This window comes from Saccopteryx leptura, chromosome 3 (assembly GCF_036850995.1).
Source record: "Saccopteryx leptura isolate mSacLep1 chromosome 3, mSacLep1_pri_phased_curated, whole genome shotgun sequence".
NCBI classification, from domain to species: Eukaryota; Metazoa; Chordata; class Mammalia; order Chiroptera; family Emballonuridae; genus Saccopteryx; species Saccopteryx leptura.
The window spans coordinates 223,081,221-223,093,509 of NC_089505.1; the positions used below are offsets into that span (position 1 = coordinate 223,081,221).

General features: G+C 51.4%; 1 protein-coding gene across 4 annotated transcripts in view; it reads left to right on the forward strand.

Annotated features, from left to right (window-relative positions):
- KCNIP3 (potassium voltage-gated channel interacting protein 3) overlaps nt 1–5,450 on the forward strand; it is an 81,038-nt gene extending 75,588 nt beyond the window's left edge. For all 4 annotated transcript variants that reach the window (XM_066372313.1, XM_066372316.1, XM_066372314.1 and 1 more), the window contains 4 exons: nt 1,423–1,530; nt 2,130–2,234; nt 2,885–2,947; nt 3,573–5,450. In XM_066372313.1, coding sequence (XP_066228410.1) covers nt 1,423–1,530; nt 2,130–2,234; nt 2,885–2,947; nt 3,573–3,620 — 324 coding nt within the window. In that variant the 3' untranslated portion in view covers nt 3,621–5,450. The remainder of the gene's footprint in view (nt 1–1,422; nt 1,531–2,129; nt 2,235–2,884; nt 2,948–3,572) is intronic.
- The last annotated feature ends 6,839 nt before the right edge of the window (nt 5,451–12,289 follow it).

Consider the following 12,289-nt stretch of genomic DNA (forward strand, 5'->3'; position numbering starts at 1 on the left):
TCACTCTTGCTTGCTGTGTTGTTTGAGGCCAGAGCCACGTGGAAAGCCGTGCTCCTTCAGAGCGGTGGCCACCATGCCACTGGCTTCCTGCCCGCAGTGTTGTGGTCGGAAGGCAAAGCCTGCTGACCTCTGACCCTGTGCACAGGACTTGATTCTGTTTTTCTCTTTGGTTTTGTTTTTCTTTCTAGAAGCCTGTAGGATTCTGTCTTTGCACCCAGTTTTCTGAAATGGCGTCAGGATACATGCCTGTAGGCAACACTTGCGGGGTGTTTACAGGTGCTGTAGGAGGCCACAGCAGACCCTGGACACGAACAGCCTTCCAATGCAGGGATCTTCCCTCCTCCACCTGCTCTCCTCTGCATCCTCCGCGTCCTCTGTCCTTGACACTTCTGCTGTTCGAGCACCGGTGCCTGTGCAGGGGACCTCCCCATTTGCCAGCTCTGCCTGCTACTCTACTTCGTGGAAGATTCCACTTGCTTCTCTAATCCTTCTGAGTCATTTTGCTTTCTTATTTTTGATTTCTAACAGCTCTTTATTGTTCTAAATTATTCCTTTTTTATAGTATCCTATTCTTATTTAAGGGGTGTCAGATTTTCAATCTCCAAGTCTAATGTTTTTGTTGTGTGTTTTTTCTCTTGTAATAATTTTGTTTCTTCCAAATTGCTCTTCTGATTCCTTTAGGCTTCCTCAGATGCAGAAAGTATGACATTTGAGTTGGGACTGAGCCCCACTGTGAGCCCTGTCCCTCCCCAGTCTGCACCCTCCACCTTTCTGGGAAGGGCTTTCAGAATGCCGAGCCTAGGAGCTCACCTGCACGCTTCCCGGAGTGGCAGGAAAGGCTTGCATCCCACTAGCTGTTAAAAAGCTAAGCTAACACAACAGCTTCCGTGTGGAAGCCCTTGGGCCATCCCTGTCTTAGTGTTCAGTTATCCATCACACTCAGAGGTTTGTCCTGACCCAGAATTGAGCACTGTTAGCTTAGCTTTTGATGCTGGGAGTTTTTAAGCATCCTGACACACAAATACTGATAAACTACATGTCGGGCACCCCCTTTATGAAAGCATGCCCCCACGTCTCCTCCATCATAGCAATGCATTATGGTCTGAGACACCAGACCTGTCTAAATATCTTTACTTGAGAAGATCAGTATCAGCCACCATGTCATCCCCACCACACACACTCACACGCACACATACACATACATGCACACATACCTCCACACACACATGCATACACAACTGAGTGCGCACACACACACACATGCACATGTGCACACATTGTGTCAATTTGATGGACACCACCTGCCTGCTCTGTAATGGAAGTTTCTCACCTCTTGAGCTGTGAATTCAGTGGAATCCACACAGTGAACTAGAAATAAAATCTGGAGTCAGACTGTCACTTCTCTCCCTCCCTTCCTCTCAGGACTTTGTGGTTGGCCTCTCCATCCTTCTGCGAGGAACAGTCCAGGAGAAGCTCAAGTGGGCCTTTAACCTCTACGACATCAACAAGGATGGCTACATCACCAAAGAGGTATGGGGTGGCCGGGTCCTGGCCCGCCTGCCCTCCCGCCCAGCACTGCTGCTGCCCAGGCTGTCCTGTCCCCACTCCCCTCCTCACCTAGGGCCAGCTGAGGGGCAGCCACCAAGGAGCTCTCCTCCTCTCCTGGGCTCTCCGTCCTGGACCCCAGAATGCAGGGAGCATGGGGCTGTGTGCCCCTCACCACACATCTCGATTTAGTTCAACAAGTGTCCCAGGATCACTTATTCTTACAGGAGGGCCTGGAGGAGACAAAGGTGGAGAAGCCTAGGGTAGAGCTGGCCTTGGGTCCCACCAAGCAAGTGACAGTGTGGTCCCTAAGACATGGGGGACCTCGGGCCACAGTCAGGTTCTTTTGGCCCAAACAATTTTTATATATGAAATAGTTGCTACAGTTTCAAATTTTGGAGACAAAAAACTATCTACAACTTCTCTTGGAGAATTGGAAGCTGTCAATGGGCAGAGTGGATGGGAACCCCTTCTGCTCACTCATACCTGCTCCCCACCTATGGAGGCAGCCCCCTTCCCTGAGGCCCTTGCACCTTCCCCCACCTTTGCAGCTGGACTCATGCCAGCCCCCTCGCCCCCTCTAGGAGATGCTGGCCATCATGAAGTCCATCTATGACATGATGGGCCGACACACCTATCCCCTCGTGCAGGAGGACGCACCTCTGGAGCACGTGGAGAGGTTCTTCCAGGTGAGTGCCCAGCCTGGATGTGCAGGGAAGGCAGCAGGAAGAGGAAGGGGCTCCTGGTCAGGGCACCCTGGGTAAGCCACTTCCCTCTCTGTGCCTCTCCCTCCTATAAGGAAGTCATGTGGGCATCTCCCACTCTGCCGGCTGTCAGGATCAGAGAGCAAATTAAAATACCATCCCCACTCCCTGATCAGCTGAACCTTGGCTAAGAGGAGGCTGAGGCGCATGAATTCCAAGGTAGCTGCCATCTTTGCTAGTGTTCTGGTGCCTTCTAAGAGCTCCCCCAGCCCTCCAGGGAAACTGTCTGCAAAAGGAGATGAATTTTCTGTGTCCATGGGACATGTGGCCCTCTTATGCCTTGGTTGCTCTCTCTGCCCTGGTTGCCTATCAGGGTGCATTCTGGAAAATGCAAGCCCAGAAGGCCATCAGAAACAGCTGGGGGTGGAAGGCAGACTGGGGAGAGTCAGCTGTGGGGTGAGAGGGGCCTAGGAGAGCACTTCACGTGGCCAGGATCCAGTGTAGGGGACAGAGGGGACAGGTTGGGGTGGAGGAGGCCCATCTACTGCCACATCCTCAGGCCTGGGGCAGGAACTGTTCCTGCTGAGACCAGGCTACCAAAGGTGCCCCCACGTCTCCTCCATCTTGGGTTGCAGAAAATGGACCGGAATCAGGATGGAGTAGTGACCATTGATGAGTTTCTGGAGACCTGTCAGAAGGTAAGTGTCCTCTGGAGTTGAGAATACTCGGTGTCCTGCCCCTGCCAGTCCTCAGGCCCCTCCCCACCTGCAAGCTCTACTTTAACTCTTTCGTCTGAACCCATCTCTCCATACCCACTACTGCCAGCCACTTGGGCACACCGTATCTCAGCCCCAGCCTTGCAGGCTTTGAATTAGAGGGGGCAGATGTGGGGCCCACAGCAGGGTGATGAGGCCATGTTGCCCTTGGCCAGGGTCATACTGGGGGACAGGCACCTGGAGCCTTTCCAGCTTTGCTGACCCTCCTCTGCAGAGCACACGGGGGGGGGGGGGCAGTGCACTGGAGCTCTTGCCACTTGCCTTGCTCCCAGAGCGACCTCTTAGTTGCCCTTGGCCTCTTTCTCTGTGAGCAGCCAGGGAGGTTTGTCCTTTAGTGAGTTAGCTGATCCCAGAGGGGCTGCAGTTAGGCCATAGGGCCGAAGGCAGGCTGTGCCTGACCAGCTGTCCCTGGCCTAGGGACACAGACAGAGTGGTTCCTGCAGAGTTCCGATCCCTGATGAGCATCTGCTCAAGGTGGGTGGAGGTGGGAGCCACCCTGTTCGGTCTGCCTGGGTCTGACCCAGCCTCTCATCCCCTCTTCATGTAGGATGAGAACATCATGAGCTCCATGCAGCTGTTTGAGAACGTCATCTAAGACACATGGGGGATTCCCAAGTGGCCATTGCCACCACCTTAATCCTGCCAGGAACAGCCTCCATGTGAAACTTTTTTCTAATATATTTGCAAAAAGTGAACAGTTTGCTCCAGACACACACACACATGTGCGCACGCGCACGCCATTCCTCTGGGCTAGCAGAGGGGACCGAGGTCAGGGGAGAGCTGTATCTGGTTGGACACTGGGTCCAGGTGATATGAGCCACACACCTCTAGCCAGCTTCATCCCAGGCCATCAGGGTGAGGCCATCTCTGGGGTTGGCTGATGGAAGAGCAGTGTCCACAGCCACCAGCTGCTGAGTGTGACCAGGAAAGTGCTCAATTTCCCTGCAGAGGAGGGTCCAGTGTCCAGAGTAAAGGCTGCTCCTGTGTGAGCCCAGTCACCCTTCCCTCCTGCCACCCTTCTTTCCCATCGCCCATGGGCCAGGCTCTGGTTTTGCTCCCCCAGCCATTCTCAGCCCACTGACCACACTCCCAAAATACCCCTCACTGCAGGACCTTGGAGGGGCAGCTGCGGTTAAAGGTGTTCACAGACTAAGAAAGAAGTGGTGATAGGGAAAGAGCCTGCTGCTTTCTGGAAAGGTTTCCTGGGTGAGTTCTGCTCCAGTGATGAGGGCCCTGCTGGCCCTCTGTCCCAGGAACAAGGCCCTTTAAGCTCAGGGTTAGGTCTCCTGGTGAAGATGTCAGGGGGACTGTCTGCGACTCCACCTGATGAAAGAAGCCCTCCCCTACTTGCCCAGGCCTGGCTCAGAGGGGATGCAGTGGTGGGGCTGCCCCCACCCTCAGGGTGCCCCAAGGTCATCATAGGTCCCCAGAAGAGGTCATATGACTCAGAACTGGCAGCCGGGTGACAAGCGAGCCTAGGCAGGTTGAGTCCCCCTCTGATTAAGGTCCTGAGGCAGTGTTGCCACCCCTCCACATGGGCTCCCCCAACCCTATAAAAAGCACAAGCACCCCAACAGCTCAGGTTGAGCCCATAAGGGGAGCTGAAGACACTGCTTTTCCGAGATGAGCCCTTTCTGGGATACTGAGGCCGGGGTCCCAGTAGCCCTGATACAGTTGGCCCAGGGAAGGAATCGGGTCAGTTCTGTGCCTCAGAGCAGTGGGGCTCAAAGCCCATCCCAAACCCTGCTGACCAACGTTCAAAAGCACAAACCCTGGGACTCTGCTTGGCTGGGTTCTGCTCTGAGGATGGGGATGATGTCCACCTGAGGCCAGACATAGTGAGGGTTGAGAGGCCTGAGGCCAGTGGCAGGGCTACAGCGACCTCCAGGAAACAGAGATGACTGCTTCCACCTGCCCAGGCAGCACAGGCCCCTCCGAGGAACATTCCCAGACATACATTCCATCTGCGGCTACCACCCCATCTCTGCTCAACCTAGCCCCAGGGTGAGCAGGGCCCTGTGAGGAAAAGTGGGATGGCAGAAGTTGTGGAGAGTGGTCTGGCATGGCCATGGGGACTCCTTGGCACCCACAAGTGGTCCTCCCCTTGAAGTTGCACTGACACCCCATCTCCAGCTTGACTGGGGTCCCTCTCCCCTCATCCAGGAGGGCACCAGCTTTCCCTGGCTCAGGGATTTCTCCCCACCTCCACCTCAGCCCAGTCCTCCCAGCTGGTGTAGCTCTGCTTCTCAGGGCCAGGCCATAGGACAGGGTCACCACCATCCCTAGTCCCCTTGGCCTCAACCAGACCAGCTGTTGTCCAGCCAGGAGAGGTCTGTCTCCCGTGCTGGGACTCAGACTGGCCGCATGTCTGCATGGCAGAAGCGTTTCCCTTGAGCACAGCCTGGGAGGGTGATTCCTGTTCTTAGTGTCCCCCAATATACAGTCCTGTATATTTTAATAAAATAAACTTGATGAAGGAGAGGGACTCTCCTTGGCTTTATCCTGACTGTGGATTTTGGTCTGTCCCCTCCTATCTCTGCTGTTATCCACAACTCCTGCCCCCGTGCTATGCTGGTAAGTGTTTAACTTGCCCCATATTGTCACATTGGCCAATTTCCATGTTGGATTTCAAGCTCCCAATGTGCTGTCACTGAAGGGGGAGTTAGGAAGCGATGGCCACAGTTGGAAGCCTTTACGAGAAAAGCCAGCTCTGTAGCCTCCACACAGAGCCAGCGGGCAGGGGACCTTCTTGAGGTTCCATTTATATTTCATTCCCAGATCATTTTTCTTGACCAGTTCCAGTAATTTATGCATGTTCCCTTGGCTGGAAAGTGCAGGTCATAGGGCAGAGCAGAATTTGCCTGAAGATGTCTTCCTTTCCTGTTTTTATTTTCAAAAGTGTAAACTCAGTAAGGGTTATACCAGGGGAGGGGCAAGAAATGAAACCCTGGGGGAGGAGTGAAAGGGGGTCCCCAACTTGGGGGGTATAGAAGAGGTAGGTTCTGGTGGGGTTTGGTAGCGCTTCAAGAGCCCAGCCCATGTGACATCTCCACAGTGACGCAGACCCAAGCCTCCAAGGGTCACCAGCTTTGGCTGATGGGTATCTCAGCAGTAGCCAGGAGGGCAGATGACAGGACCACCTTTCACCACCACACACATCATAAGTTTCACCCTACCTGAGTTTGAGGGCCTTACCTTAGCACAATCCCAGCAAGGGAGCCACCTGACTTTGCTGTCTGGGATGGGATGGCTGGCCACTATGTGGAGCCTATTCATCCTAGCTACAGCCAGATGGACAGGATGGAGAAGCTGAGCTGAAAGGTGTTACCACCTCTCAACCATTGAAGAGTAGAGTCAGGACTTGGACCCTGGACGGTGGCTCCAGGTATAAACACTGCACCACCCACTTCATGATGGGCACAGAGCTCAGAGTAGAGAAAGCCATCTATCATCCATCTATCCATCATCCATCTGTCCATTTGTACATCTGTTTCCCACTCATCTACTCAGCACTCTGCTGATCCAGACAGTCAGAGGGGGTGTCCAGGCTGTGCCCTCTGTGGCTGAATGGCAGAATAGAAGGACCTCTGGTCTCCAGGTCAGGAGATCTCATTCCTGATCTGGGCCATAAAACATGGTCTGGGACAAATCCCATTCTCTCTGTCTCTGTGCCCTGTCTCTGTCTCTCTGCCTCTCTCTGGGTCTTGGTATAGGAGAAAAGAAAGGAACACTCTCCAACTCAGTTTAAAGACTGGCATTACCAGGATTAAAAAAAATCAGCCATGAATAGATTAAGAGAGAACAATTATAGGACATTCTCAAATATAAACAAAGATGTAAAAATCAGAATATAAGTAAGTAATCTCGGCCTTGGCTGGTTGGCTCAGCAGTAGAGCATTGGCCCGGCATGTGGAAGTCCCGGGTTCGATTCTGGGCCAGGGCATAGAGAAGTGCCCATCTGCTCCACCCTTCCCCCTCTCCTTTCTCTCCATCTCTCTCTTATCCTCCCGCACCCAAGGCTCCATTGGAGCAAGGTTGGCCCAGGTGCTGAGGATGGCTCCGTGGCCTCTGCCTCAGGCACTAGAATGGCTCGTCACCTGGAGCAACAGCTCAGATGGGCAGAGCATCACCCCTTTGTGGGCATGCCAGATGGATCCCGGTTGGGTGCATGCGGGAGTCTGTCTCCCAGCTTCTCACTTTAGAAAAATACAAAATAAATAAATAAATAATAATAAAAAATATATATATATATGTAATCTCATTTCAACAAATGTAAGTTATATACATGATATATGTAACATTTCATAAAAGGTTTGGGTTTATCCCAGAAATGCAAGCTTTAACGTTAAAAAAAATAATAGGCACTTTAGTTTCCAATAATATGGAGTATCCAGGAATCTGGATTATTCCTTCCACTGAAAACAACATAAAATATGTTTTCACCTGGGTCAGCGACACTTGCATGGACTGTCCAAGCCAGTGAGCTGTAAAGGGAATGTGCAGACTCCCGCCTGCAGGGGGGTTTGGTGGTGCTGAGACTGAGAGGAGAGTGGGATGTAGGCAGGGCCTGGTCTGCACAGGGAGGGTGTCTGTGGCTGGTACTGGAGCCAGCAGGGCCAAGAGTTATCTTGTGCCTAAGTAGGGCCAAAATGAGGGGGTCTAGAAGAAACTCTCCATCCATCTCACCATATCCTGGCACTTATACGGGGAAATTGCATATATATCAAAGGGAAGATACAGGTCTGATTAGCCTTTGTCCAGAGTTGAGAGGTCCTGGAGAAGGGGCCGTGAGATGGGAGTGGGACTGAGAAAGCCAGGCATGGCACTGGGAGGTATTCAGGCTTCTTCTGAGCAGGCACCTAAGCGCTGCCCTCTTGGGTAGTGCTGACCCCATCAGGAGACTGTCCAACACACAGACTCTCCAAATGCTCCCAGTCATCTGATGGGTACCTTTTTGTTCTGTCTTTTCCTTAATAAGGAAACCCCAGCTACCCTCTAACTCACCTGCCCCAGCCCTACTTATCTTTGCTCTCACACCTGGATGCAGGCACAAGTTCCCCTCTGCTCAGCTGTCTTGGCTGGCTTTGAAAATTACCAAACTGTCCCATGGATGCAGGATCTATGTGTACCCCAATCCTCTACCTGAGATGGCCCTTCTGTTCCCCTGGCCACAAAGGCCCTCAGGAGCTTCTCGCTCACATCCCAGGGCGCCATGTGGGCACTGAGGAAAGTCAGCTGATTGGACACCAGTTTGCTGCATCGCTAGCATTGGCCTTCTTCCGGCAGTAGCCCCCAATCTCCCTGGGATCCCTCCCCACTTAGGACATCTGGAACCCTAACTCCAAGGCCAGTACCTAAGCCCGCCGGTACGTGGTCTGCCTGGTCAGTGATTGGTTGAGAGCAGGCACGTGGAGCCAAGGAGGCCCAGGGAAACCCAACCCAGGAATGCTGGGAAAGGTTCTTCTCTCTCACCTTCTGAAGCTTTAGGGACATGAGTCCTCGGGCTGATGCTGCCATTTTATCATTGGGGGAGGCCTGGGAATGAAGCTAGTGCAGAAGAAGGGCTGGCTGAAGAATGGAGACAGAGAAAGTTGGAAAGGGAGGGCAGGGTTCAGCCCTTGAGCTCAAAATCGAAATGTACCTGAAGCAAGCCCCTCCCAATCTCTAGATTCTCACTTATATGAGCGCCTCATAGGCTCCCCACTCCCAAACACTCCACCCCAAGCTAGTTAGAACTGGGCCATCTGGCACTTTTAGCTGAAAAATATCCAAGTGCTATATAGCCCTTAATGTCAAGCTCAACTGTGGTATGGACATGCTTTCCAGATGTCAGTGAGCCCTGGGGGAAGGGCGCCAGGGGCAACACGCCCAGTGCCATCTCCCCTGCCCGACTGTGGGCCTCTTGCCAGCAGGAGCCATGGTGTTCACCCCTGGAGCCCAGGATGGCCCTGCAGCTGGCACATAGGGCGACAGTGGTCAGTAATGCTGCTGAATCAAAGGGTGCAGGGAACAGACCGCCAGAGGTGTGCTACCTGGGTCACAGGCCAGCTCAGGAGGCACCAGGGTCAAAGTCTGACACACAGGGCCTGCACTGTAGGGCACCTCGTCCTGAGCACTCGCCCCAGCCCAACCAAGCCCAGCCCTCTTCCATCCACTTTCCTGTCCTGAACAATTCTGGCTGCATCCAGTTCCCTGGAGCTTAGCTAATAGAGCCAGGCAGTGCTTTTCCCTGTTTTGAAAAATCACCAAATACAGTAAAACATCCAGAAACTAAAAATAAGGCCCCAAAGAGAAGGCAATAAGTCAGTCTCCAGTTGCCAACTGCCAGCCAACAAAGCTTAGGCAATCCTCAAGCTTCCTTTGCATCAGTTCTCACGAGTGGAGACCCGTTTCTCCGTCTTCATTTTTCTCAGTAGAGCAGGCTGGTGCTTCAATGAAGCCAAATAGCTTTCTCTTTGTCTCTCTTCTTTTCCTCATCATTTCCTCCACAGGTTTCAGGAAGCTAGCTCAGCTCTTCAAGTGTTTATATGCCCAATATGTACATTAACTCCTGTGGCAAGAATCTTGCCTTAAACTTGTTTGCAACAATGCCAACAGCTGGGTGACACTATAGACTTCCAGTTTTGCCATTTTTGTGGGGTGCTCCTTTTTGAATAGTCTCCATTCCCTGATGTCTATATTAGCACTTTTCTCATAGATTCTCATGTTCGTGGCCTAAAAAGCAACTCTATATTTCTAAAAGCCTAGAGAACATAGAATGGGTACCTCTCCTCTTTTCCTTTGTGTTGGTAATTTTGGCCCCAGCCAACAGGTTAGTGCCATCTTTTCAAATTCACTAATCTTCTGCATTGTTGAATCTGCCCTTAATCAATCTAGTGTTTTGGTTTTTTTTTTTAAATCTCAGACATTGAAGTTTATATCAGTGGAAGTTTGATTTGGGTCCTTTTTAAAAATATCTCCCATGGTCCTAAATAACTTTGAACGGATGAGGTACAGTTATAGTAACATAATAGTCCTGTTAATTATAACATTTGTGAGTTCTGAGTTGCATTAAAATGCTTGATACTTCTCACTATGAGTCATGTTTTCCTGCTTCTTTCCAAGCCTGGGTTATCTTTGATTAGATATTAGGTCTTGTGAATTTTATCTTGTTGGCTGCTGGATATTTTTTTATTATTTATTTCAATAAACATTATTGAACTTGGCCTGTGATATAGTTAAATTACTTGAAGTCAGTTTGATCCTTTTGGGTCTTGATTTTATGATTTGTCAGGCAGGTCTAGGGTTCCCCACAGAGGCAAGACCTTCATAAGTACTCTACCCAGTGTCCCATCATTTCTGTGTTTTTCCAATCTGACTAGTGGGCAGAGACAGTGTTCCTGGCTGTAGGGCCGGTGACCGTCATCATGGACATGCAAGTTCTCATTGGATTTAGGCAGACGGTAAAGGAACTGTGGAGCCAGAAAATGGTGGGCCATTTTGTTTATTAAAGTCTCGTAATAGCAGATGAGCAAACAGGCAGGGCTCCCAAGCCCCTCAGCATCCCGGACTCACCCAAACTCACAGGCAGAGATGGATTTAACGGGGCTCACCGGGCATGCGCTCTGGGCCCCAACTTCTGAAGGGCCTTGCACAACCCCAACTTTACACTTTTTTCTAATGTAAGGGGCCCAATATTTTCTTCTGCGCCTGGGGCCTCAACTGACCTTAATCCGCCTCTGCTCACAGGCCCCCACCAGCCTCAGCAGGGCTCAGCCAAACAGGCCAGGCTGAAATCTCAGGGCTCCCAAACCCCTCAGCGCTCTCTCTCTCTCTCTTGACTCCAGCAAAACAGGCTGTGGGGGAAAAACCTCTTCTCCAGCAAACAATCACTCCTCCCCAGGACAGCAGGCAGTCCACAATTTGCTATCTGCCACAGACTATACACACATAGTGCTGCCCCAATGCAAGTGAGCAAACCTAAAAAGCATTTGTAACAAGCTTGTTTGCCCAACACTGGCCTTATGCAATCTCTTGACACTGTTCCCTTCTGATTTTTCTTGATGATTCTTTCCCTGGTCTCAGGAAGCTGCCTCACAGGCATGTACTGCTCAGGATTCTGAACACTTGATGGAGAACCTCTACAGAACACTGTCCTGCAAACTCTGGCTTCCTTGGTCTTACTGGGCCTTCAGCTCCATTTCAGCAACTCAAGGGGAATGCTGGCTCCGCCTTGGCTCCCTTCTTGCTCCTCAGCCTGACAACCTGACTGATTGATATGTGTTCTTCATTACTTGAAGTCCAATTTCTTGAAAACTATTGTTTGTATATTTATTTGGTTGTTCTATGCAAGGGTAATGTTGGAATCCATGGGAGTCCAAAAAGACCAGAGTAACAGGCTTTATTGAAAGGAAGAAAGGAACCCTGCCGGGCACTTCTCCGGGGAGAAGAGCAATGGTTATAGACTAGTGGCGAATTTTATAGGGTTTGGAGAGCCTGTGGAGGTACTGAGTCAAAAGTTCTGGTACGTTCCTTTTTACGGTTTTAGGATTTCAGCTTTCTGGAATGCTCCTTCTTGTGCGGTTGATCAGCTTTCTGGAACTCTTCTGCCTCAGGGGCGATTATCCAGTAAGTAAGGGTGAGGTCAGGCAGCCAGGTGGGACAACAAAAGGGCACTTGGAATTTCATACCTCTATCAGGTAAATCTGTCCCTGTTATTCCATCTTGTCCAGAAGTAGAAGTTCCCCTCTCCTTGACATTTGGAAGGTGTGGCCCCCTGACCTCTGCCTAAGTTATGTGTCCCCTGTCTCCCTGTTCCCTGCAGTTTCTCTCACTGCTTCTCTGGTGCTGCCCACCCTTACAATGTGGGTCTCCTGACTGGTTTATGCCAGGCTCTCTAGTACATTCCCTCTGTTCACTCCCACCCCCACAGGTTTCATTGCTATCGCTATGTTGACCTGCATCTTGAAGCCAGACTAGAGTCCCATGCCCTGGACTCCCCATTCTGCAGTGCCCCCTTGAAGGTCCCACAGGCACATCAAATACAACCCATCCAAAACTGAGCTCACCACCCTATCCCCAGAACTGCTGTCCCTCCAGAACTGTTTCTATGAATGGCACTGCCATCTACCAAGCCAGTGACCTAGGAGGCAGCACTGTGCCTTCTTCCCCCTCACTCCAACTACTGTGAAGATGTCAGTTCTACTTCCTGAACATCCCTGGACTCTTCTCATTTGCAATGCACACCAAGCCACCATCGCTCTCATCTGCACCACTCTCACCCAG